Below are 26,972 nucleotides of genomic sequence, written 5' to 3'. Positions count from 1 at the left end.
TGCTATTTTATTTAACAAAAAAAATGTTGATAGTCTAATAGGGGGAACCAAGTGGTACAGAACAGCTCTTGTTGCCACGGTAACCATTGCCTACCAAGGACGGAGAAGTAATAAGTCTATGGGAGTGGCAGGAGGGTGGGGGAGGGTGTTACCAAACCCAAAGGAAGGTGAATAGATGAGAGTGGGAATGTGGTGCAGAGAGAGAAAAAAGATTTAACTGGGGCTCGGGTGAATTGAGCTCATGCACCATTTCTCCACCTCCACCCTCAACTCCCAGTGCCGTCATTATCACTATCAACAACATTTGTCTCTGCTGGGGCCTCCATCATAAAAATCACATCATCTCTCTTTATTACAACTGTGGTAGAGCGGCTCAGGCTTGCCTCATCACCCATGGAGGATGGCGTTTCAGTCCAGGGGCCAGTGATGTGCCGTATCCAGAGGGAAGGATCGAGCTGAAGGAGTTCCTACACCCCATTATTTACCGCTCGCCACCCACTGAGCTGCACGCTGTCCAAACAGGCATTCCCGACAACTCTCTGCAATGTTTCATTTAAACTGCTGGGCGTAGAAAAACGCCGGAAGAGCTCACATTTGTCTTTCCAGACACTGCTCTGTAATGTAAATAAATAAATACACAATGCATGGCAGTTATCTGTCAAGCATTACGCTTTCAGTATTACATTTCCACTTTGCTAGCTTATGTGTGCAGCTGGGTTTTGGTCAACAACAACCCAGAACAAATCCCATAATTGGGGGCGAAACTTAATTAGATGGTTGCCCGCCTCTTGACAGTAAACGGCTGAGGTGAGGAAAACTGTATGAGGCATAACACATAATGAAGCCGAATCTCTTAAGCTGAAAGTTGTGTTGACATTCGCTTGCAGAAGTAGGCAATTCCCCTGACAACTCTGTACAATATTGCTGCACATAATTATTGGCGGAAGTGACATAAACGTAAGAAACAAGAATTTGGTGGTCCCACGCAGTCAGCACTTTAGGGTCACACCACGGCTCGCTGCTAAACCTACAAGGCATACGACTATCATGGTTCCTATAAAACAATAATTAGAAGTTGGTCCCAGAGTAGAATCATTCAGAGGCAGTGCCTTACAGGTTTTATGAATTTGCACTTAAAATAATTCTGGCATAAAGTCCTGCAGGAGCCATTTCATACACATGCCCTAAATTGATTTGTTCAAACAGGATGCAAACTAATTTTGATCCAATTTAGCCCACAGCAAGTGGATCCCATGCTGCTAGGTGTGCTACTCATGTGTAACAAAAAGGAAATGGATTGTGTTGGCTTCATTTAGTGTAATGGACAATGCACAATGGAGTGCACTGGAGAAAAACACCAGAATGCTGAAGCCTGGATTAAGCAATTTGATCCAGCAAGTCAACTGTGCCGTGTGAATGACTATGACAGTGCCGAGAGGAAATCAAACTTTCCCAAGAATTTTGCATTGGCCGTTGTCTAAGAAACCAATAAACTGAAGGATTACTTAGCAGTAATGTATGGAGTATCTTCTAATGTCAAGAAGAAAAAAGCCACCATACACTAACACACACCATATCATAAACATAGAAAAGGAACATACTGATATTATTTAATAATTACCTTACTAAAAAAAAAAAAAATAAACATATTTGTAAGTAAACATATTATGGAGTTAGTTTTCCTGAATTAAAATTCTGTCATCATGTCATCAAAAACAAGATATTTTGAAAAATGCCTTCACCTTTTTTTGTCCCAATGACATTGAAGTGCGTAAATGATGACAGAATTTACATTTTTAGGTGAACTGTCCCTTTAAGACAAAGTTACATATAATATTATAAGTCATGCAATTATTATATAAGTGATGCAACAAATAGCTCAACTTTTTGCAAACAAGCAGCAACACAATATGGCAACTAATAATCTTTGATTTAATAGCCTATTTCACACATAGAGTCTTTACTGGTACATTACCAGTAAATTACTCTTAAAGGAGACCTATTATGCACCTTCTTACAATATGTAATATACGTCTCAGGTGTCTTTAGAACGTGTCTGTGAAGTTTCAGCTCAAAATACCCCATATATCATTTATTATATTATTTTGAAAATGCCTATTTTGAGTGGAAGCAGAAACAGAGTGCACACATCCAAATACACGCACAGAAAGCAGCTGTCACGTGGCATGTAAGTACTAAACTTAGTTCTCTTTCATGTCTTATTGCACTTAAACTGGCATATACACAGAAGTTTATGTTAAAAAACATGAGTTACAAAAACAGTTGGTTATGTCTGTCAAGATAAACAGCTGGGAAAGAAACTGCATATTTATATTAGATCTGTGTTGCATCAGTGTAATCCAGTGTATCCTCTATGGCTGGGACTCTAAATAGTCCTCTGTGCTCGTCTCTGCAGCCAAAGAAAAATTAGCATGCTTTACTCAAACTTTCGCCATGGCGTTAGAACTGATACACCATTGTCGCTTGTGAAAACAGAATGGTGGTGCCATGGGTGGACATGTGCAGATTAATGGGCGGTAATATTATAATAAGATCCCCTTCCTATTTTTACAAGCATGCAGAGAAAGGCTTACCAAAAATGGTTTTTGTGCTTTTGTGCTTTTCCAGTAAATTTACGGCAATTCACTGGTATTACTGTGTGAAAGCGGCTAATCACTGTCAATGTGAAGAAGGCCTTAGATATCGTCAATAACATTTTAAACAAAATTATTGTCCAATTGTGTCTTTCATGTCTTTGCAACAATTCCTCCATCATTTTCCACCACTCAGTTGAACAATGTCAAAGCAAACAATGCGCTGCAACAAAACCCATCACGTTGAAAAGCTCCTTGGATTTTCCTCTTGGCAAGAGAAGTGAGAAGGAAGGTAGATTCCTAAATTTCTTTTAGGATTACACCACCACTGTTGCAGGTCATCGATTTCACCGTGTCTTATTTACCAGCAACACTGCAGTAATAAGCAGTTCTATCTAATTACTACAAGAGCAAAAGATCATTCAGTCTTTACAAAAAGTAGATTGTAAAAGGCCACACTATTACAGTACAGTAATCATGCCGTTCAAGAAGGTCATTTCTGCTCACTCCACGGTGCTTTGGAGGACTGCAAGCAGGATCGTGTATTGATCACAATATTAAAATTGATTTTCTCAAAATATACTAAAGCTCTCTCTCACCTCAGCCTTGTAACTCCTCAGTGAAGGAGTTGCTATGAGATCATTGTTAATAATGTTGGAGAGTAATAAAAAACAAACCATTATTGGAAACCATTTTCAAAGCAACCCAACACTAAGATTATAATTAAGACCATAATTTCTCAAGTTGCACATTTGACAGGCATCTTCATAAAGGAGAGGAGCAGTAAGAAGGGAAGGGGAGGGTGGGGTGGTGCTGTTGTAACCACCGTCCAATATTAGTTTGGTACAACAAGCTCCATCCAGACTAATGGCTATAGCAGGCAGTGAAATATTACACATTCACAAAGAACAGGAAAGGCCTGTGAAAAGGTAATTAGGGAATTTCCAGTGCTTTCAACTTTTAAATAATATAAATCAAATCAATTTCATCTGCTAAAGCTACGGTAGGCTGTTTCATCAAAAGATCACAAGTCGGGTCTTACAAACTACAATAAAACCACACTGGGGAGCCTCCCACCAATCCCACCTCCTGGCCTCCCAGACTTGTTTCCATTTTTATCCGTTATTTCACAACATGTCTATACATAAGCCAGAGGTGACAACCCATTCAATTAAATGGCAAAATGGAAAGTGATGGATAGGCATTTGTGCCCCAGGAAGAAATGAGTGGGCTGTGGGCCTCCACAATCCATTCTTTGAAAAACACAGCTAAGGTGGAGATAGGCAGTCCCTTCCATGCAATGGAACAAACATCAAAAAATGGGAGAATCTATCACTGTTGCAAACCCGGATCCTGCCACACTACTAAAACCAGTTTTGTTACCAGACCCACCGACTGCTTCATCCATCAAGAAGCCCAAGAAAAATTGAATTCTGACATTTGGAGTCCTTTGCACCATTGCTTTGGCTTTGATAGAAACTACTGTGAGTGATAAATTGTTTTTACCATGCCTGCGCCACTTGGTACAACATTTAGGTTGATATTACTGTTATCCAAACTCTTGACATTTGGAAAAAGGTCAGACTTTGTTTCCTCTAAACCTCAATTTTTTAGGCATGGACAGCAAGGAAATGCAGAACTTCGTATCAAAGTATATCCCAGATTATGGAGTGTGTGATAAATTGTGCGTAGATGCTCTACCAAGTGCATTTCACAACAGATCTTTACTTTCCTACAGCTATGGAAAAAAGTGATTACAGTGAATCAATTCAAGTAAATTGATAGTTAGGAAATTAATTAGCCAAGATGAAGAGTGTTCAGCATGCTTACTGCTATTGCTGTTATAAAGATAACAGTCAATTTTGTCTTTTATAACTGCCAACATTTTCAGTGCACTCAACAAAAACACAATACTTATACCAGGAGGTGTACAGCCTAAAACGATAGTAAGACTGAGAGAATAAACATGAGAGTAAATAGCATTCCAATCCATATTTCTACCTAACACCCATGCTTTAAAAGAAATGCATTGAATAGCCTAACTCAGAACAACTTCTTCTTGTTGTAACACAGGGTGAGCTGTAACATCACCAGCTCAACCTATTAGAAATTAGTTACAGTGGTGAATCTGAGAGTAAATAGCATTCCAAGCTATGTTTCTACCTAACACCCATAGTTAAAAAGAAATGCAATGAAAAGCCTAACTCAGAAAAACTTGGTGTTGTAACACAGGGTGAGTTGTAACATCACCAGCTCAACAAATTACAAATGAGCTATAGGGGTGAATCTGAGAGTAAACAGCATTATAATCTACTGTATATTTCTACCTAACACCCATGCTTCAAAAGAAAAGCAATAAATAGGCTAACTGAAAAAAAACCTGGTGTTGTAACACAGGGTGCGTTGTAACATCACCAGCTCAACCAATTAGAAATGAGCTACAGGGGTGAATCTGAGAATAAATAGCATTACAATCTATATTTCTACCTAACACCCATACTTAAAAAGAAATGCAATGAATAGCCTAACTAAAAAAAAATGGTGTTGTAACACAGGGTGAGTTGTAACATCTCCAGCTCAACCAATTAGAAATGAGCTACAGGGGCTGAACCTGAGAATAAATAGCATTGTCTATATTTCTACCTAACACCCATACTTAAAAAGAAATGCAATGAACAGCCTAACTAAAAAAACATGGTGTTGTAACACAGGATGAGTTGTAACATCACCAGCTCAACCAATTACAAATGAGCTACAGGGGTGAATCTGAGAGTAAATAGCATTCCAATCTACTGTATATTTCTACCTAACACCCAAGCGTCAAAAGAAAAGCAAAAAGTTACACAGAATTTAAGATGGTAAATATTTAGTTGACTTGTCAATACGATATACTATAATGCAATATATAGAATATGATTTTACTGCACAATTCCATGTCTCCTGCGTGGAGACCATTTGTTTCTTTGAATTGCAGCGATTAATTTGCTTCTCTTTTCAGTAGCTTTCAGCAGTCTGTAAAAATATACCTCAGGTTTCTTGTCAGATCTCTTTGTACAATCAATCGCAAAGCTCGTTCTGGTTTTAGAGGTCTTTTGTGTGTTTTGTCGCAGCATTCACGTTGAAACCAGTGCTGCCACTCAGTCTTTTTGCCACTCAGTGGGCGGAGCCGCAACCACTCCAGCTGACGGTGACGTCACATGGATACTCTCTATTGCGCACCTGATTTACACTGTGAACACGGAAGTGAAACAACTTGTTGCCCAAAATTCAGTCATTCATCTACACAAACATGAGTGTCTCAGATATAATCTTTATCGGGCTTGTGTCATTATTAGTTCCAGTTTCGGCGCTGGATAATGGACTGGCTTTAACTCCCACCATGGGCTGGTTGCACTGGGAGAGATTCATGTGCAACACCGACTGTGATGCGGATCCTCAGAACTGCATTAGGTGAGCGAGTGACCTGATGACTGCCAATGTTTTACTAAACAAATCATAAAGAAGAAAGAAAATAGGTAAATAGATAGTAATGTTAAATAATTTTTAAACAAAATTTGTATGATTGTATAAGAAAAAAAGTCCTGTGACTGGTCACCAATTCCATAAAAATAAATAAAATAAAATATTAATACCATTTTGCTTTTACTGGCCTGTTTTAAATGTTTATGTGGTGCTCATACAAACTATGCAGTATATAAAATACTTGTAGAGCCAAATTAACAAAAACATTTTGTAGTTAAACAACTATAATGAAACAAAACTATTTTCATGTATAAAAAGGTAAGATCAGAGAATATCATGTTGACTAAGAGAATGAGGAAGAATAAAACTTAATACTTGAATACTGATGTCACATGAGTGACTGCTAAAGCGTGTGATGTACGAGATCTTCTCATCCTGCGTGCAAGAGGGCAAAGGGCCTTTGTGGATCTCATATAGTGCTGTTTTTCACACTTGCACCCTCAGACAATCTGTCCCGTACAGTGGGCAGATGTTCGACCATGATGCCCTGTTCCTCATGCCCTTGTGTGTCCTGGCAGAGAGGAGCTGTTCATGGAGATGGCAGACATGATGGTGAAAGAAGGATGGAAGGATGCTGGATATGAGTTTGTGTGTATTGATGATTGCTGGCCATTGCACGAGAGAGACGCCCAGGGGCGTCTGCAGGCCGACCCAAAGAGGTTTCCCAGTGGAATCAAAAAACTGGCAGATTATGTGAGTATCTGTTGGCATCATGAAAGGCTAGAGAAGGATACATGCATCTGGTTCACATGTGGTATTGGCTAGAATTGAAAGGATGCATCTCCAAAACAAGTCTGTCATCATCTACTAGCTCTCATGTCGTGTGAATACTTATGATATGCATTCGTCACACAAAGCTATCATATAGATTAATAGCTCTAGTTACTATCTGTTGTATGGAAAGAAGCAGCATGGATATTCTGCTAATAATTTTAAATAAAGATTTAATTCTTGTAATAAATTAATTTTATTATTAAAATAATATTTTAAATAATCACTAATAAAATCAAGTAATCATTTTATATCAGATTTTTTAAAAATAATACATGTATTAAATAATTACTATATTAAAAAATGTTTTAATAACCCATTGAGTAATTCATTGTGTTCTAACGGCACATGGAATTTTTTTTTATCTCTTTAATGAAAGTGTCTTCATGTCCACATAAATGTCATTTCAAAGGTGAATTAGCACATATGAACAAAACTGAGAAATGACATTTTGTTGCTATAACTTGGCTTCTCCAAATCTTTTTAGCCAGTTATACATCGCCCCCTACTGTTGTCTTGCTGATATCACAAAAAAAGCTACATTCTGTTCTAACGTAATAGAACTTGTAATAAATATAATAGCTTTATTGTGTTGTAAGGTCCACGCCAAAGGTCTGAAGCTAGGAATATATGCAGATGTTGGCACAAGCACGTGTGCAGGCTTCCCTGGGAGTTTGGGTCATTATGAAATCGATGCAAAAACCTTTGCAGACTGGGGCGTGGATCTGTTAAAATTCGATGGATGCTACATGCCTGACTGGCATCAACTAGGAGAAGGTAGGTCGATATGCAAGTCTCAGCAGTATGCTGATAAGTTGTGAGTTGCTGAGTTTTGCTAATAAATGCTTTTACTATTTCAATGTCTCCCAGGTTATGTAAACATGTCGATAGCTTTAAACCAGACAGGCAGAAGTATTGTATACTCCTGTGAATGGCCATTATATGAGTGGCAACACCAACAGGTGAGTCACATGGAATTATTTTTTATTTTAAAAAACTAATATATATATATATATATATATATATATTAATTCAGTAAGTAACATTTTCACAACGTTGAAATTGAAAAAAGATCTAAAATGAAAAATTCTATCACCATTATGTTGTTACAAACCTGAATGACTTTCTTTCTTCTGCTGATGATGCACACAAAAGATGATCTTTTGTTTTGTTTTTTGGTGTTAATATAACTTGGCACCAAAACATTCACTCCTAAAGACAAAAAAAGATATTTTGAAGAAAAGTGGTAACCAAACATTTCCATTTCTCATTGACCTGCATTGTATTTTTGGTCAATACAATTCATGTCAGTGGGAACTGTAATTTTTTTGTTACCAGCATTCTTCAGAATATCTTCATTTGTGTTCAGCAGAAGAAAGAAAGTCATACAGGTTCGGAACCACATGAGGGTGAGTAAATAATGACAGAATGTTCATTTTTGGGTGAATTATCCCTTTAAATACTTGGAATTTTTGTGTATCTTATATTTCAGCCTGACTATGAGGCAATTCGCAAGACCTGTAACCATTGGCGGAACTATGGAGATGTTTATGACCAGTGGACCAGTGTGAAGAGCATCCTGGACTGGACAGCTGATCATCAGAAGATCCTGGTTCCAGTGGCAGGACCAGGTGGATGGAATGACCCTGACATGGTATGAAGCATCTCATCTGATCATTCTACTCTCAAATCACAAGTTCACACTAGGTAATTTAGAATAAATTAATGTGAGGAATTTAAAGGATCAGTTCACTTCCAGAATAAAAAATTCCTGATGATTTACTCACCCCCATGTCACCCAAGATGTTCATGTCTTTCTTTCTTCAGTCGAAAAGAAATTAAGGTTTTTGAGGAAAACATTCCAGGATTTTTCTCCATTTAGTGAACTTCAGTGGTGGCCAACAGGTTAAAGGTCCAAATTGCAGGGTCTTATCTTAATTCGTGAAGTCATGCATGTACATCGCAGAGCTAGTTTGTAGTTAAAACGTATACAAATTGTAATTGTTTTAAGAAAATGACTGATTGTTTTGCTAGATAAGACCCTTATTCCTCGACTGGGATCATGTAGAGCTCTTTGAAGCTGCATTTTGGACCTTCAAACCGTTGGCCACCATTGAGGTCAACTGTATTGAAATGTTTTCCTCACAAAAATGTTCGACTGAAGAAAGAAAAACATGAACATCTTGGATGACATGAGGGTGATTTAAATCATCAGGAAATGTTTGTTCTGGAAGCGAACTAATCCGTTAAATCATAACTTATGTCTGGTTACGCCTCAAGCTGATCTTAGGGAACTTCGGCCTGAGCCACGATCAGCAGCAGACTCAGATGGCTTTGTGGGCGATCATGGCTGCCCCACTTCTCATGTCCAACGACCTGCGAAACATTTGTCCTAAAGCCAAAGAACTGCTGCAGAACAAACAGATCATTGCCATCAACCAGGACCCTTTGGGCAAGCAGGGCTATCGTACTATAAAGGTAAAGCATCTCAGCCCACATTAGTTTCAAATGGCGGTCTTAACCTATCCTTTGTTTCATTACGGTATCTGTCAGCGAGCTGGAATACATTTATCTTCACATTTATCTTTCACTGAACTGTTCACAGGGTGACAGTTTTGAGGTGTGGGAGCGGCCCTTGTCAAGCAACAGGCTGGCCGTGGCAGTGATGAATAGACAGGAGATTGGTGGTCCACGCAGATTTATCATTTCTGTGGCGACGATGCCTAGTTGGCAGCTCTGCAACCCGAAGTGCAATGTAACGCAGATCCTGCCTGTCTACAAGGAAATGGGTGTCCAGAATCTCTTTTCAGAGGTGACGGTCCAAGTCAATCCTACAGGCACAACACTTCTCACTGTCAGCCCTATCAAAAGCAATCCTTATGACATCCTGTGACATGACTTGGAAAGTAAAACTTTCCAAAGAAATGGGAAATTTAGTATTGCACTGATGTGAGCGAGTTGAACTTCCTGATGTTTTTTATTAAGACTTTTTCCTTTTGAATACTAATGTTGAATCAAATTTTTACATTTTTAAAAGTGCACACTAGGGAATAAAAATTTGAAGTTGTGGTAGTGCATCATTTTACTGTAATTCAGAAAGCACTCTAAAACTTTAACTCTAAAAATGCAGTTTACACTCTACACACCTGTATTACCTATGTTTGCAGTTCACTACAGAAACGTATCATAATTCATCCATCATCATTTTACTTCACTGTGATAACTTACAATGTGTTTAAAGGTTGCACTGCCATTAGAATACATAAAGACTGTCAGGGATTTTACAGATCATTTGGCAACTGATGTATTGTTCTGAAATAGATATAATTGATCTGAAATCAATTTTTATGTAAGTTACTATAATGTGATGTGCACATTATGCTCAATATTAAATAAATATGCTGGTGAAGCTGTATTTCATATATCTCTTGGATCTCTTGTATTTCATATATCACTGGTTGGATTGGCATAAACTGCAAGTTGACTGATTAGTTACTGTATTGGAAATGACATGTAATGATGTGTAATCATGACTTTCCTAAAAATAACTTACGCCTTTCCAAAAAATGAGTTTGTTTTAATAACAGAGTCATAAATATAACAAATTTGAATCCAAAGTTTTTGAACAGTAAGATTTTTTTTTTTTTTTTAAGTCTCTTTTGCTCACCAAGTCTGCATTTATTTGATCCAAAGTACAGCAAAAACAGTAACATTTTGAAATATTTTTACTATTTAAAATAACTGTTTTCTATTTGAAAATATTTTCAAATGTAATTTATTCCTGTGATCAAAGCTGCATTTTCAGCATTTTTATTTCAGTCTTCAGTGTCACGTGATCCTTCAGAAATCATTCTAATATGCTGATTTGCTGTTCAAGAAACATTTATTATTATTATTAATATTTAAAACAGTTGAGTACATTTTTTTCAAGATTCTCTGATTAATAGAAAGATGCAGAGATCAGCATTTGTCAGAAATAAAAAGCTTTTGTAAAATTATGCACTGTACCATTCAAAAGCTTGGAGTATAATTTTTAGAAATCAGTATTTATTTTTTTATTTTTCTTTTAGAAATTATTAATATAAATTATAGAAATTAATACTTTTTTTTAGCAAGGATGCTTTAAATTGATCAAAAGTGGTGATAAAGTCACTTATAATGTTACAAAATATTTTCAGAATCTATTTCAGATAAATGCTGTTGTAAACTTTCTATTCATCAAAGGATCATGTGACTGGACTAATGATACTAAAAATTTAGCTTTAAAATCAAAGGAATAAATTATATTTTAAAATATATTCAAAAACAGTTATTTTAAATAGTACAAATATTTCAAAATATGTTTTTGCTGTACTTTGGATCAAATAAATGCTTGGTGAGCAGAAGACTGCTTTAAAGAAAAAAAACATTAATCTTACTATTTCAAAACTTTTGACTGGTAGTCTATTATACAAAAAATAAACACATTTTTACAAAAAAAAAAAAGGCATTGCTATAGTTCATGCATACATTGTAATAGCACCACCGTGTGTTTTGGAGGCACATGACTTGTTTACATAGTGGGTCAGAGGGTTCATTCCTGTCACCCACACATGCATGAATTACAGCATATGACCAAAAACCATCTGGAAGTTTTTGTGATTATGAACTTTCCATATTTTTTGGGTGGGATATGAGTGACTGACATGTGAGAGCACAAATAGGTTGTCCACTAAAATCAACCCTTTGATTAGGTAAAGTAACTAATTTAATTGGTAATACACAATGAACACAGGTCACACCCAAACCATCCAAATTTTGTGGTATTTTTAATATTTTGTAGTGCTATAGCAATGACTAAAACAGAAACCATTCGTAATGGTCATATCAAAAGAGTCAAGCAGACTTTAGATTAAATGATTTGAATTAACCACATTCAGCCTTCTCAAACAGTACACCAAAGATGCATACAGATCAGTTGCATGCAGCATATGCAAGTACTAACAGATTGCGTGAAACTGTTAAACACAGCCCTGCATGAGCGACAGTATGAAAATGAGCAGGAAGCAAAAGGGGAACTGAGTAACAAGAGTCCTGTGGCTGGGTGGAGTTTTGTCCACTGTTGATCACATTCACAGTCCAGTTTAATAGTCTGCACTCAGTCTGACTGGTTTCAACCTGGTGCCAGATCACAGTGGAAAAAAACAGAGCTCAGGTAAGATTTCTTAGATTTCTTTAATAACCAAAGAGTGTCAAGGACTAAGATTGTGAAATTTGCCATTAGCTGTGACGTAGAATATTGCGGTTACAGAGTGACTGAAACAAACAATTTAAGTTATTTAATATATAGGAACATGCTATATAGAGATTTTAGCAATGTAACAGAAAGCTAATAACTCCATGATTAACTAATCCATTTAAAGTCCTGTTTTTGGTTTTGCACCTTACTGTTTAACCATCCTAATTTATGGTCATACAATAATATATATACGAGTAAAATACCTAAATGACAGTTACAGTTCTCACTACAGTAATATTCCACATTATCTGCTTAATAAATTGAATAAAGGGGGGTCAACTCAACATTCTTGTAGTAAATTAGATGATTCCTGCATGCAAATCTTGCACATTGAAAAGACAAATAAGGGGCCTGTTTTGTTTTGCATTTACCACATGGAATATAAGATTATATGCATTAATATAACACTATTTGCACATGAAAATAGTCCTCTCCACTGGTTTGTCTACTTAACACTTTTCTTTTGCTGTTTCACAAATGTCACTGCATTTTGTAAAAACAGATCCGTAGACTATACCACAGTGGCTTTAAGACAATATTGCGGATTGATAGCATTGTTAATGTAGGTCATTAGCATATATACAGTGCATTTATAGTTCTTCATGTAGCAGATTCTTTTAACCAGCGTGGCTGAAAAAAGTGATCAAATATGAAAAGTACAACAAGGCCATTTTCATTTTAGAGACACGTGCTGTAGTAATATCACCTCTTTCAGCCAGACTGTTTCTATGTTTTTCAACGTAACCTAACATGGATGATACAGGGTGACTAAATGTAAAAAAATTAGGAATCTGACATTATAAACTTCCATTTATCAGGGAATTCAATGTTTATGGTGATTATAGTGTAATGTCATGTTTATATGTATAAACATTTAAACAAATGTCCATACTCCTACACACCTATGTGGACATCATGTTTGCAAGGCTAAATACACGACAAGATACAATCAGGAAAAAAGTGCTTTGCATTTGTACATGACACAATGAAAAGAGTCCATTTTGGTGGGTATCAGTGATATAATGCAAATTGAAATTCCATAGAATAACATGTACTGTAATACTCATCATCATCTGTGACATTTAGTAAGCTATGTCCTGTTTTATACTAAAGTTTAAATTTTTATTAAAGATTTTCCTTTGCTAAACCTCTACAGTAATGTGCTTATTGAAATTGAAAACAATTAAGCATATTATTGCTTAAAATACGTGAGAATATGTGAGTATACTGTGTGTGTGTGTGTGTGTGTGTATATATATATATGTATATATATATATATATATAAGGACTGTCAAAGGATTAATCACGATTAATCGCCTACAAAAAAGTTTGAGTTTGCCTAATATATGTGTGTGTACTGTGTGTAATTACTATGTACATATAAATACACACAAATTAATGTATATATTTAAGAGAAATATATTATGTACAAAATATTTTTATTTATATATAATATAAATTCTACAAAAATTATAATACATATACTTATAATAAATATATACATGAATGTGCTTGTATTTATATATACATAATTACACACAGTACACACACATATATTAGGCAAACTCAAACTTTTATTTTGTATGCAATTAATCACGATTAATCATTTGCCAACCCTAATATATATATGCATACATACAGTATATATTTTACAAATATTTACATTTATTTAATTGTATATTTATATTGATATAATTGATATTATATATATTTGTATTATATAAACAACACATTTTTCCACATATATATATATATATATATATACATATACATGCATGTGTGCATATAAATATACACAGTACACACACATATATATGAATGAAAACAAAAAACCTTTATTTTGGATGCAATTAATCGCGATTAATCCTTTGATAGCACAAACTGCAATATATATGCACTGTTGCTTTTGACTTTCAAATAGCCAAGTGAATAAGCAAAATGTAAAGCACTGGTACAGAGGTGTAGATAAATTGTGGTCTAATGTGGCAGACTATCTTTTGCCCAGTTCCCTCCCTCTGAACATGAGTGATACTCGCAAACTTATCATTCAGGAACCTTACAGACACAGGACACTCTAGAAGGTTCCTGTTGCTCAACATCACTTTCAATGCACGACGAGTCAAAAAAGCAACTTTTTAAACTGTTAACCACAGAGGGTACATTAATGGGTGTGGATTAGTTGTTTCATGCTTAAAAAACACACACGTGTCATAAACATGCATTTACGTTTTACCATTTGGCCTAAAATTAGGACCTACCTGCCTTGCCACTAAGTAACAGTTACAGTCTTCAGTATTTGGTAAATCAACAAATTGCTATTTGTGCAACATTTGCCTGGAAAAAAACCCTGATGTGAAACAGAGACAAGCTTAGCAGTAATAATCTGACTTGTACTGCTTACTGATGCCGATACGAACTGTGTTTCCCCTTCCTCTGTATCACAGAGCAACATTGATGCAACTTCCCTGTGTCAAGTCTTATAAGTCATTGCCCTTTGAAAAAGCTGTCGAGCTTAATGGCTGTTAAAACCAGTACATCTTCTGTTCTGAAACACCAAACCAACCCCAAACCCACACCATTATCATCCAGATGTTTAATAGAGTGTGTTTAATACAGCAGCGGATGATTGTAGTCTTTTAATAGCGAATTATAGAGAGTACAAAGAGTCGACTCAAATGTAAAGTGGTGATAAAGCTCACATTTGTCAGAGTTTTCATCTCAAACTTGTTGACAAGCTTTTGAAGGTGTTAAAAGGCGGTGTTGGTGGCAAAAGAAGAAACCAGGAAATGCTTGCATGCTGTTTAAAATAGGCAGTTCAGTTTCTCTACCACAGAACACAGACGACTCAGCATTTAACGACTATGTGAGAGAAGCTCAGTGCGGAGGCATTGAATGTAATGAGGAACAGAACTAACTGAGATGTTGTTTTAAAGGACACTGAAATACAGGTAACTTCAGCACATGCTTCTCTGGAGTTAAACGTGTTTTTTAATTTCCATATTTTAAATAGAATACAAGAAAGGTATTTGTATATTAAAAAGATATTAAGCAAACTAGACAACCTAGTAGGCCAATCTGTACTGTTTCGTGTAAATGTGTGAAGTTGCGTAGGTTAGAGATTGTAGAGCAAGCCTAAAAGCTGTGTTCAGTTGCATGAACAAGGTCTTTAAATGATTAACAAAAGCTTTTTTTCCTCAACACATTCTTTCTCATCCATTCACTGGATTCAGTGTTTGATTTGTTTGCATAAAAGGAGTGTGTGAATTTTTTGTTTTATATCGTCTACAGATATGTCAACTTACAGTGTCGATTCTGAATGAAAATACTGTTTGTAAGACGTCTGGTTATTGCATTAAAATAAGACGCAGACTTTTTGTGGAGAAGGATGTGAATGTTCACTTTTTGTTTGTAGATAGTGAAGATACATGATGAGTGAGGTTGTGGGTTCACAGCTTAGACCAGAACAGGAAGAAGTGTTCAAAGGAAAGAGATGATCTACAGGAGGAAATATTGGCAACAAAGGATGTCATTGACACTGACAACAGGCCTCATGCAAACCATTCCTAATCAGGCACAGCCGCTTGGATCCATCTTCGGCATTAGACCAGAGCAGACCTAATGGAAAACTGGTTGTGGCATACATGCTACCAGTAGATACTAACATTTGGATATAGAAGTGGTTTCACTGCAGGGAACATTAAAACATTTCCCTTCGGGATGCTTTATAAACATGAAGAGGAAACCCATATTTAACAAAACCAATATGGAGTTACCCATCACTTAATGTTAACTAATAAAATTAAACATGGAGACATGAAATTAAACATGTTTAACCTAACAGTTTGTCTTTTTTTTCCCCACAAAGTACAAATATAAAAGAACATGCCAGACAGCATTCTGGAGGAGATTTTTATAAAACGGTCCCAGCAGAAGAAGAAGACCTCACCTTTAAACTTCAAAGAAAGGCTGTTTGTACTTACACATGATAAGATATCCTACTACGACTATGATGCAGAAAAAGGGGTATGTACGAATTTGACATCTTCTACATTCATGTCTGTTCTTGTCTATTAAATAGTGATGGATAAAACAAAGTCCTTGTCCAACTTCTAATTTTTTCTGAAAACCAACCTCATTCAGATGTACGTCATAATGTGAAGAAAAGGTCTTTACTTTAATGTATTTAAACCACTGTTTAAGTTCCGATATTTTGCGTTTTTAATCATTTTGATAACGTAATCCTCCTACTGACTGTTTAGAAGAGAAAAGGCCTGAAAGGTTATGTGGACGTTGAAAAGATCAGATGTGTGGAGATTGTTTTACCAGAAGACAGCGCACCGCCTGACCGACTCTTTCCATTTCAGGTGGGTCTCTGCAAAAAATAGGCAATTAAAATCATACTTGTCCACTAACTTCAATGGGAACTTAGCATAGATTTAATTAGAAACAATTTATTATGCACTGGTGTACAGTATTTACAGTAATTGTTTTCACTTCCACTTCCCTCATCAATATATTGTACATCACCATGTCTTAGTTTTCAAGTTGAGCTGAAGTTTGTGTCGCTGTATCTAAACGTAAAGTTTCAGCATTTGCTGACTAGTAAGTACAGCCTAAAAAGATCACTCAGGGTACTAGAAATGTGTCTTGTTAGGCTGATAGAGCGCAAGAAGAAACACTGCTAAGGCTTTCAACCATGATAAGAGGCTGAGAGTAACAGAGCAGAAGTGAAACCTTTCCTTTTCAAAGTCTAAAATCAGAGGAACAACAAAACTCAACAGGTGCTGACATTATAAAACTGTCTGGCTGATAAAAGCACTCTACGTAGTTTTAGCAAGTTAAGCACAAAAAAGTGAGTTCTGGATTCTCAGACCACTGACAAAAGAAAGGGCGCCAGGAAATGAATGTGACAAACAGCACTATTTTGTGGTTTGCAGTTTCTCAAAAGATTAACTTTTAAAATCGTTAACCATATGTATCTTTATGAAACAGTACTTGCAACGAAAACATGCAACGTTAAAATAAAAAAAAATAGCTCTAAAAAGAAACCGAATGCAATAAACTGTCCAGTAAATGAAACTTCAAAAAAAAAAGAGGAAACATTTGGCAATAGTAGATTATTTTGAAATGCAACAGTTGATTCATCTATAGGCCAAAGGCATATATAACTTCGTATTGAGATGTATTTGTCTTCTCTCTCACAGATAATCTATGACGAAGGGCCTCTTTATGTTTTTGCTAAGTCGGATCTAATTCGAAAGCACTGGATAAATGAGTTAAAAAATGGTTAGTATGTGTTTTAAGTCATTATCACAAACTCCATTCAAATTAGCATGGCTACATGAAAAGTATGAATGCTTCCCTTAACACACCTTACAAGTCCCCTGTGTTGATTCAATGTAAATGACTTCCAATGTACCTCTCTTTAAGTGGTGCGATTCAACAAGGACCTTATGCAGAAGTATCACCCGTGCTTCTGGGAAGATGGTATGTGGAAGTGTTGTCAGCAGGAAGTGAAGCAGGCAATGGGCTGCAGGGTCCTGGAGACTAAAAATGGAGGTCTGTTACACCAAAGTATAAAATAAATTACTTGTTTGACGAAACACTGAATATACAACGCAAAACTTCTCAGCGTGACAAGTGTACTCCGATTTCCAATGAATGACTCTCACAACCCGGTTACTCTTGGTGAATCAAAACCAGAACGCATGATTCTAGTGAGCCGATTCTTTTAAGTGATTCAAAAGAACAAAACCACTGTAGTCTGTTAATAGAACAAATGACTCTTTTGAGTCGGTTCTTTTTAGAGACTCCAAAAAAGAAATAAATAAATGAATAACAACAATGCACTCTGCGTAGGGTGATTAGTGAACCAATGACTTGATCATTCGGTTCTTTTTTAGTGAATCTTTTAAATCTGCTTTTAACTGTCGGTGTAGCTATGACAAAATGGTGCTACAGATGCACTTTATGCATTTTCTAAGTATTATGTAAAAATATGTTACCACATTTTTTGTTTAGTATTGTTGTTTAATATAAAGTTAAAGGCATAGTTCACACAAAAATAAAAAAAATATGTCTTAATTTACTCAACATCATGTTCCAAACCTGTAGGACCTGAAATGTGAGTAATGTCCTGTGTTGTTTTTTTTTTTCTCTCTTGCGTATGTGTGAGTGTGTGTGTTTCTGAAGAAATAAAGCAATACAGGTTTAGAATGACATAAGGCTGAGTAAATGATGACAGAATGTTTATTTTTGGGTGAACTATCCTTTTAAGCCTTTTTTAAAGCCTGTGTAAGCACTCCTTTTGAATTTTCTTAAATTCATTCATTGTTAACACCGTTTTGCAGTTGTCTTTCTTTGAATATTCTCTAAACTTGCTAGAGAATCGTTAATGGGAATAACGATTCTTTACTATTTCCGTCCCTGTTCAACAAGGCACCATTACTTCATCATTTCAACACTTAAGTATGGTGTAGTATTTAATAGTTAAATCTAACTAAACCACATTTGGATTTATACATCTCAATATTTCTTATCCTTCTTCAAAGGTTTTTTCAAAAGGGGTTCGAAGAATCGTGATTCCAGGAAGCCTCTCCCACCAACACCTGAGGAGGTCAGTTACCAATCTATCCAGTCACGTACCATCAGATGTACTTATGAGAACTGATCTATATTACCCTCCTGCTTTAGGAAAAGCCACCCAGGCCTTTGCCCCCCCAGCCACCCATGGTCACCCCGGGCTTTAGTGTGGGCATGACTGTTGTAGCTGAATATGAATACGCACCAATGACTTCCAATGACTTGGAGCTGAGAAAAGATGAGGAGTACACACTCTTAGAAATCAATGATCCAAATTGGTTTAAAGCTAGAGATAAATACGGGTAAGAGTCGGTTTAAGAGTCTGATTAAGTATATGATTAGTAATTATTGATCTATCTGTTGTGGGCATCAATATATTCTAAATGTGCTAGTGTAGAACGTATTTGATAAACACATAGACTCCTGTCAAATTATTTGCATATCTAGGGAAACTTTTACAGGCTGTGGGCGAATGGTAGTCAGGTGGAACTAGCTGTGCAATCAGGGCGTTCTTTCAGATATGAAAAGCATTACTGATCTCCTACACTGTTTACAGAAAGGAAGGATACATCCCAAGTAACTACATCGCTCAGGCCTTAAATGGATTGGAGAAATATGAGTAAGTATACATTCAAGCACATGGACAGTGGACAGACTACACTCTGTCTACACTAGTTTGAAAAAGTGAACACTTTTAACCGTATAAACACAGTCCAATCACATTTTAACTGATTTTTATCTCATAGCTGGTACTGCAAGAACATCAACCGCAGCCAGGCAGAGAATTTGCTAAAAACAGAAGTAAGTATAGATCAAAAATGTGATTGATTTATCCTCAAAAACAAAAAAATCTGTATATTAACTATGATTATTTAAAAAAATGTAATTATTTAATTAAAAAAAAATGTTTCTTCAGGTCAAAAGTTTACATTCCCCTTTCAGAATCATTAAAAATTGTAATTATTTCACCAAAATAAGAGGGATAATACAAAATGCATGTTACTGTTTATTTAGTGCTGACCTGAATAAGATTTTTCACATGAAAAAATGTTTACATATAGTCCATAAGAGAAAATAATAGTTGAATTTATAAAAATGACCTGGTTCAAAAGCTTACATATGATTGAGTCTTAATACTGTGTTGTTACCTGAATGATCCACAGCTGTGTATTTTTGTTTAGTAATAGTTGTGTCCCCAGGTTCCATAAATTATTTTGTTCTCCAGCATTTTTTGTGTATTTGAACCCTTTCTAACAATGACTGTATGATTTTGATATCCATCGTTTCACACTGAGGACAACTGAGGGACTCATATGCAACTATTACAGAAGGTTCAAATGCTCACTGATGCTCCAGAAGGAAAAAAAAAAACATGCATTAAGAGCTGGGGTGTGAAAACTTTTGAAAAGAATGGAGATGTGTACATTTTTCTTATTTTATTCATATTCTTATTTTTTTTTTTGAGTTTAGTATTGCCCTTCAGAGGCTACAAAAGACAATTACATGTTTCCCAGAAGACAACATAAGTTAAATTTACCCTGATCTTCAAATTAAAAAAAATTTAAAAGTTGCATATGAGTCTCTTAGTTGTCCTCAGTGTGAAAAGATAAATCTCAGAATCATACAGTCATCGTTGGAAAGGGTTCAAATAGACAAAAATGCTGGAAACCCAAAGATTTTCTCGTGTGGAATAAATTTTGTGGAAGTTTATTCAACTGTTCTATTAGTATACTTCTTTTAAACTAAAAACAGGAAAGTATACTTTTAGTCTACTTTTTATATATTTCTCAGAAATGGGTTTCATATACTTCTCAGAAATATACTTAAGATGACATTTATGTATACTTGACTTGTACTTAGAAAAAAGTCTAAATATATTTGGGCTGTACTTGTGCTCCTAGAATCTGTGTTGTATGGTAGGGGGATATTCTGTACAGAATTTCCCAAAAAACACAATTGAAGAAGAAACCTAGACAACATGCTCCCACATGTAATCTAACACGATCATCAGACATAAAACAGCATCAAAATTGTAACATTATGGAATAAAATGTCGACCAATGAAGAGGTAATAATGACTGTCAAGCTTTGGGGTGTTGATCGACTCCATCTAAGTTTAGATTATCACTCTGAATCCAATTCATAGTCTTTTCTCAGCTTTTTGTTCAAAATGTTGTTTATTTTTTTATTTATGAAACTTACTCACATTCAAGCATTTAAAAAAGAACGCATGAAGCTAGAATAAAATGTTTTTGTTAACAAGCAGATACCCTGCTCTTTCTTTTGATGTTTTGTATGTTCAGATATTCATCTAACAAAATATATATACAAATTAATACCTAAATAGGGACATAGTAGTATACTTGAAGTATGATGTAAAGTTCACTTAAAGAACTTGTATACAGTATGAAACTACTAAACTAGTAGTTTACTAAGACTATACTTCAAAGTGTACTAAAAATACTATTACAAGTATTTAATTGGTAAACTATCAATATACCTATGTAAGTTCACTTTTAGTCTAGTTGCAGTACAGGTTAAAAACTTTGATGTAAACTTGTTGTGTACTCAAAGTTTACTACTGTTATACTTAAACTATACTTAAAAGTATACTTTTATATACTAGAAAGTGGGCCAATTTAGTCCCAATGAGTATTGAAATAGTACACTTACGAGTATACTTCTAGTACACTAATATTTGCATACTAACTACATAAAGTATACTTAAAAATATACTTTACTTAAGTATACTTAACAAAATAAACTTGAAGTATACTACTTTTTGGTAAGGGTTATTCAGGTCAGTATTAAATAAACAATAACATGCATTTTCTATGATCCCTCTTATTTTGGTGAACCTTTTTGATTATTCTGAAAGGGAGATATAAACTTTTGACCTCAACTGTATATATATATTGAATGCTGATACATAGGCACACATTTTTTACATAGAAATTATTTTTCTAAAGTGGCACTGCTGTCCTGAATTCACAATTGTTTAATATATTTTTTTAAATATTGTTTTTAAAAAAAAATAGAATAAAGATGGTGGGTTTTTGGTGAGAGACTCTGGCAAATTCACTGGAAAATACACTGTCTCTGTGTTCACCAAGGCTGGTGGGTGAGTTTAAACAAGCCATACATTTGTTTCACAGTTAACTGATCAAAATGAAAGTGGAAAACTGACCCTACGGAAGAGAGATGTAAATCTCTCTATGCAAAACACCTATCATAGGTCAGGTTTCCCACTGTGTAAATTGTCATGGGACTGAGTTGTTCATCTCTCAAGTTCTTTTGTGAGACCAACTGAAGATTTGACTTGAATCCTAAGAGACTGTGAAAATTTCATTTCTTGTCTCTCTCCAGGGAGACTGCTGGCAGCTGCAGACACTACAACATATGCGTCACTGCAGAAGGCCAATTCTATTTAGCGGAGAAGCACAACTTCAGCAGTATCCCAGAACTTATTAATTACCATCAGCATAATGCAGCAGGTAAATCTCATCTTGCATTCGAATACACAGTGACAAATGATGAGTGTAAAAGTATTTAATCAAAGTAAATATGTCTGTTTCAGGTCTGGTGAGCAGACTAAAATACATTGTGTCAGATCGGGCTCGGAATGCTCCCTGCACTGCTGGTCTGGGTTATGGTGAGTTTATATTTGTTAGAGCATGGCAACGCCAAGGTCATGGGTTCGATTCCCAGGGGAATACATGAATTGATAAAACGCATAGCTTGAATGCAATGTAAGTTGTTTTGTGATAAACACATCAGCCAAATGCATACATGTAGTAATGTACATGACAGTTCTCACTATAGTTTGATTAAAACTATGTGCTAAAATTGCCCTCTCCTGATACTTTTCATTCTAGGAAGTTGGGAGATTGATCCCCGTCAGCTTACATTTATCAGAGAACTTGGCAATGGTCAGTTTGGAGTGGTAAAATATGGCAAATGGCAAGGCCGTCATGACGTGGCCATAAAAATGGTCAAAGAGGGCTCGATGTCAGAGGATGATTTCATTGAGGAGGCCAAGGTCATGATGTAAGTATATTCTCTTGTTAAAAATAAAGTATGGTGTCATTAATGTTTTTTTTTTAGCAAGGATTACACATACACACAGATCTATAGAGCTTTCTATTTATCAAATAGTCCTGAAAATGCTCTTCCTATTATGCAATAAAAATATGTGTATTATCACTTTTATTTATTTGATACCACCCTACATCTTAGTTCATCTTATTCTGTCCCATTTTGTTCCATTTATAACACACCTGTACAATTTGTGTCTATTTTTGTTTATTTATATATACACCACCAGTCAAAAGTTTTTGAACAGTAAGATGAAAAGAAGTCTGCATTTAGATTATTTAAAGTACAACAAAAACAGTAAAATTTGAAATATTTTTACTATTTAAAATAACTGCTTTCTATTTGAATATGTTTTAAAATGTAATTTATTATCAGAAAAAAAACATTAATTATTATGATGAAAAGAGCTGAGTAGCGTTTTTTCAGGTTTCTTTGATGAATAGAAGAACAACAGAAATAGAGATCTTTTGTAACACTATAAATGTCTTTATCATCACTTTTGATCAGTTGAAAGCATCCTTGCTATTTAAAAGAATTAATTTCTATAATTACTTTCTCCCCCACCCACCCACCAAAAAAAAAAAAAAAAACAAAAATATATATATATATATATATATACTGACTCCAAGCTTTTTATTAAGATAAATGCTGATATTTGGACATTTCCATTTATCAAAGAATGCTGAAAAAATGTACATAACTGTTTTAAATATTGATAACAATAATAATATAAATGTTTCTTGAGCAGCAAATCAGCATATTAGAATGATTTCTGAAGGATCATGTGACACAGAGTGAAGTAATGATGCTGAAAATTTACCTTTGATCACAGAAATAAATTACATTTTGAAATATATTCAAATAGAAAGCAGTTATTTATGATTTTGCTCTATTTTGGATTACATAAATGCAGGCTTGGTGAGCAGAAATTAATTCTTTGACTCTTCAACTGCCACTCCCATTGTCACACTTTCCAAACTTAAATTTGTATAATTCATGAACGAAAACATTTTGTAATATGATTTTGATGTACATTTTCCATGGCAATGCATTTTCCGTGGTAATGATCTTAAAATGATGAATCTTGTGATTTTTAATTGATAAATAATTTCTTAGGATTTTTAAAGCATGATAAGGAAAAAGGCAACGAAGTTTTTTTTTGTGACAAAGGTCAGAACTCCTGTTATGATGTAGATTTTTGAGGTGCACTCTTGTCATAAATGAATCTATTACTTTTCCTACATAATTTGTAACACAAAACAGTGGTAAAATATCTGTTTAGGAATCTTTTCAACGATAACGTTAACAAACAACAGTTTGTCATGACTAGACTAGGATTTATTTGTAATATGGTGAAGTAAACTTGACGGGACGGGTGACCGTTAAAGGGTTAAAAAACATTACAAATCTTAGTGTTCAAAAACTTTTGACTGGTAGTGTATATACATTTGTGGATTTTATAGACATATCTATGACTAACTGACTGACTGGCTTCTGAAAAAACGTGTCATGCTTTCCACAAAATTGAGTAGCGCAACTGTTTTCAACCTAATAACATAAATAACATAACAAGAAGAAATGTTTCTTGAGCAAATTATTTGACTGATTAATATTAAAATGATTTCCGAAGGATCATGTAACATTTTAAAATATATTACAATAGTAGTAAAATATTAAAATGTAGTAATATTTTTCATGTTAATGTTAATGGTTATAATCTATCATTTTCAACACTAGGAAACTGTGTCACGGAAACCTGGTGCAGCTCTATGGCGTCTGCACGAAACAACGACCCATCTACATAGTCACAGAATATCTTGCCAATGGATGTCTGCTGAATTACCTCCGGGATGTTCTGCAGCACCCCTCAAGTATTCTGCTCCTTGAGATGTGTAAAGATGTCAGCGAAGGCATGGCCTACTTAGAGGCCAATCAGTACATCCACAGAGATCTGGTTTGTGTGTCACAAAAATGCTCCTTGCCAATTGGAAGAAGTGTTTTACCATTACAATGTCTAAAATGTTTTCTTTTTCTCTCATAGGCTGCAAGGAACTGTTTAGTAGACTCAAACGGAACCATTAAAGTGACAGATTTTGGATTGTCCAGGTAATTTATTGCATGGTCCAGACTACTATTTGAGTGAAATTCTCCATACTGACTTTCTAAAAAATTACTGCTGTTTTTACAGGTATGTTCTGGATGATGAATACACCAGCTCCGTAGGTTCAAAGTTTCCAGTGCGCTGGTCGCCTCCTGAGGTCCTACTTTACTGCAAGTTCAGCAGCAAGTCAGATATCTGGGCATTTGGTGCGTCACCACTGCATTTCCTGCAGAACTTTACCTTCTGTCAAAATCGTAGTTTCATTTTCTCTTATGTTATTTGTCTGACAGGTGTTTTGATGTGGGAGGTGTACACTTTGGGCAGAATGCCATACGATCGGTGGAACAACACAGAGATAGTAGAGAAAATTACAGCAGGTCATCGGCTTTATCGCCCCCAGCTGGCCAATGACAAAGTTTATATCATTATGAACAACTGCTGGCATGAGGTAAGTCAAGACATTTTGTGAATCAAAACAGTTATTTGATAATTTAAATGTAGACATGACAAACATAATTTTTTAATTTTTTTTTTTGCAGAGACCAGATGAGCGGCCCACATTCGTGGATCTTGTCACGACCATCAAGGATTTGCTTTTCAACATGTAATACAGACAACTATTGTGCAAGCTTGGACATCAAGGATACAGTCCATCACACCGATAGTCTTGTGTATGTGTATGGCATAGCAAGAATCATTATTAAGTCTTGAATAACCTCCTTAATTTCTTTTATCTAAGGAACCCAGTAATGTGAATTCAGAGTTGTACACTTCTTGGATACATTAGTATGAGTTTAAAATGTTAAAAAGGAGAAAAAAAAGGAGACTGGAATGTGATTTCTCATGTAACGTTGCAGTCTTTCCTTACATTTTCCGCAAAGCTTTGATATATTATGAAATTCCTAAGTTTCATATCTACATCAAAAGCTACGCTTTAATATTACTGAAATGATTAATAACCAGCAGCAACAACAATACAAATAAAAAAATCATGACTGTAATGTACATGTACATATAAATAATGGCTGTGTTGATTTTTATTAATTTGGCTGTGTATTTATATACAAAAAAATATATATAAATAAGTAAACTTTAGTATAACAAAGTACAATGTAGAAGAATTCTTCCATTCTTAATGTGTAAATATATTTTTTCACCTTCTTTTCTGTGGTTGAAATCTGATGGTTATTTAATTACAGACTACACTTTGTCTTTTTCATCAGGCTTTGTATTAAATAAAATGAGAGAAGTTTCCAATATTCCTCTGTCTCGGCTGATTATTGTCACACTCTTTTAAAGCTATTTAAAATTACATGCATTTGTCACCATTAATGTCAGTAAACTTTTGTTAATTTACATAATTTGGATCAAAAGTTCTCTACTTTTAAAAAGTCCCATCTGGTCTTCTGGCCTGGTCCAAAATAGTCTTAACACATATTTCCATGTAAAACAAATGTATTTATTTATATTTTATCATCACATAACTGTTGTTCAAAATAGAAAGTGCAGATTTTAAAAATGTGGAAAATATTAAAATGAAACGCTTGATATTAATGTTTCCATACACTAGTCAAAAGATTTTTTTATAAGATTTTTATAAATGTTACATTTTATAATATTTTAAAGACGGCTCTTCTGGTCACCAAGCCTGCACTTATTTGGTCCAAAGTACAGCAAAAACAGTCCAATTTTGAAATATTTTTACTATTTAAAATAACTGTTTTCTATTTGAATATATTTTAAAATGTAATTTATTCCTGTGATTTCAAAACTGAATTTTTAGCATCATTACCCCAGTCACATAATCCTTCAGAAATCATTTTAATATTCTGATTTGCGGTGCAAAAAAAAAATAATAAAAAAAAATAAAAAAAATATGTTGAATTTTTTCAGGTTTCTGTGATGAATAGAAAGTTCAGAAGAACAGCATTTATCTGAAATAGAAATATTTTGTAACATTATAAATGTTGTTATCATCTTTTAATCAATTTAAAGCATCCTTGCTAAATAAAAGTATTAATTTCTAATA

The 26,972-nt window shown here is 34.9% G+C and overlaps 2 protein-coding genes across 3 annotated transcripts; both read left to right on the top strand.

The window, feature by feature from the left end:
- Window positions 1–5,798: 5,798 nt before the first annotated feature.
- gla (galactosidase, alpha) lies at window positions 5,799–10,302 on the top strand. Its single transcript, XM_051127086.1, has 7 exons — window positions 5,799–6,044; window positions 6,635–6,809; window positions 7,487–7,664; window positions 7,758–7,849; window positions 8,380–8,541; window positions 9,168–9,365; window positions 9,493–10,302. The coding sequence occupies exons 1-7, from the start codon at window positions 5,884–5,886 to the stop codon at window positions 9,778–9,780; spliced, it is 1,254 nt and encodes a 417-aa protein (XP_050983043.1). The 5' UTR covers window positions 5,799–5,883; the 3' UTR covers window positions 9,781–10,302.
- A 1,662-nt stretch (window positions 10,303–11,964) lies between these two features.
- Window positions 11,965–26,202, top strand: btk (Bruton agammaglobulinemia tyrosine kinase). Of its 2 annotated transcripts, none has more exons than XM_051127685.1 (18): window positions 11,965–12,081; window positions 16,031–16,188; window positions 16,425–16,529; window positions 17,370–17,451; window positions 17,596–17,724; window positions 18,717–18,781; window positions 18,859–19,049; window positions 19,304–19,366; window positions 19,494–19,548; window positions 21,786–21,868; window positions 22,114–22,241; window positions 22,325–22,399; window positions 22,623–22,794; window positions 24,580–24,796; window positions 24,884–24,948; window positions 25,031–25,149; window positions 25,234–25,391; window positions 25,483–26,202. In XM_051127685.1, the coding sequence occupies exons 2-18, from the start codon at window positions 16,048–16,050 to the stop codon at window positions 25,549–25,551; spliced, it is 1,917 nt and encodes a 638-aa protein (XP_050983642.1). In that variant the 5' UTR covers window positions 11,965–12,081; window positions 16,031–16,047; the 3' UTR covers window positions 25,552–26,202. The 2 variants fall into 2 exon arrangements, with proteins under 2 accessions (XP_050983642.1, XP_050983641.1); XM_051127684.1 differs by lacking the exon at window positions 11,965–12,081 and adding an exon at window positions 13,985–15,113.
- Window positions 26,203–26,972: the final 770 nt, after the last annotated feature.

The sequence above is a fragment of the Labeo rohita genome, chromosome 14 (genome assembly GCF_022985175.1).
Source record: "Labeo rohita strain BAU-BD-2019 chromosome 14, IGBB_LRoh.1.0, whole genome shotgun sequence".
NCBI lineage: Eukaryota > Metazoa > Chordata > Actinopteri > Cypriniformes > Cyprinidae > Labeo > Labeo rohita.
This window is presented reverse-complemented; position numbering and strand designations above follow the sequence as displayed.

Bases quoted from the DNA above. Each gene is read 5' to 3' on its own strand.
- btk (XM_051127685.1), top strand. From the start codon at position 16,048: ATGCCAGACAGCATTCTGGAGGAGATTTTTATAAAACGGTCCCAGCAG. The intron at 21,869-22,113 runs GTGAGTTTAAAC...GTCTCTCTCCAG, and splicing joins GTGTTCACCAAGGCTGGTGG to GGAGACTGCTGGCAGCTGCA. The intron at 24,797-24,883 runs GTTTGTGTGTCA...TTTCTCTCATAG, and splicing joins AGTACATCCACAGAGATCTG to GCTGCAAGGAACTGTTTAGT.
- gla (XM_051127086.1), top strand. From the start codon at position 5,884: ATGAGTGTCTCAGATATAATCTTTATCGGGCTTGTGTCATTATTAGTT. The intron at 6,045-6,634 runs GTGAGCGAGTGA...GTGTCCTGGCAG, and splicing joins GATCCTCAGAACTGCATTAG to AGAGGAGCTGTTCATGGAGA. The intron at 8,542-9,167 runs GTATGAAGCATC...TTACGCCTCAAG, and splicing joins GATGGAATGACCCTGACATG to CTGATCTTAGGGAACTTCGG.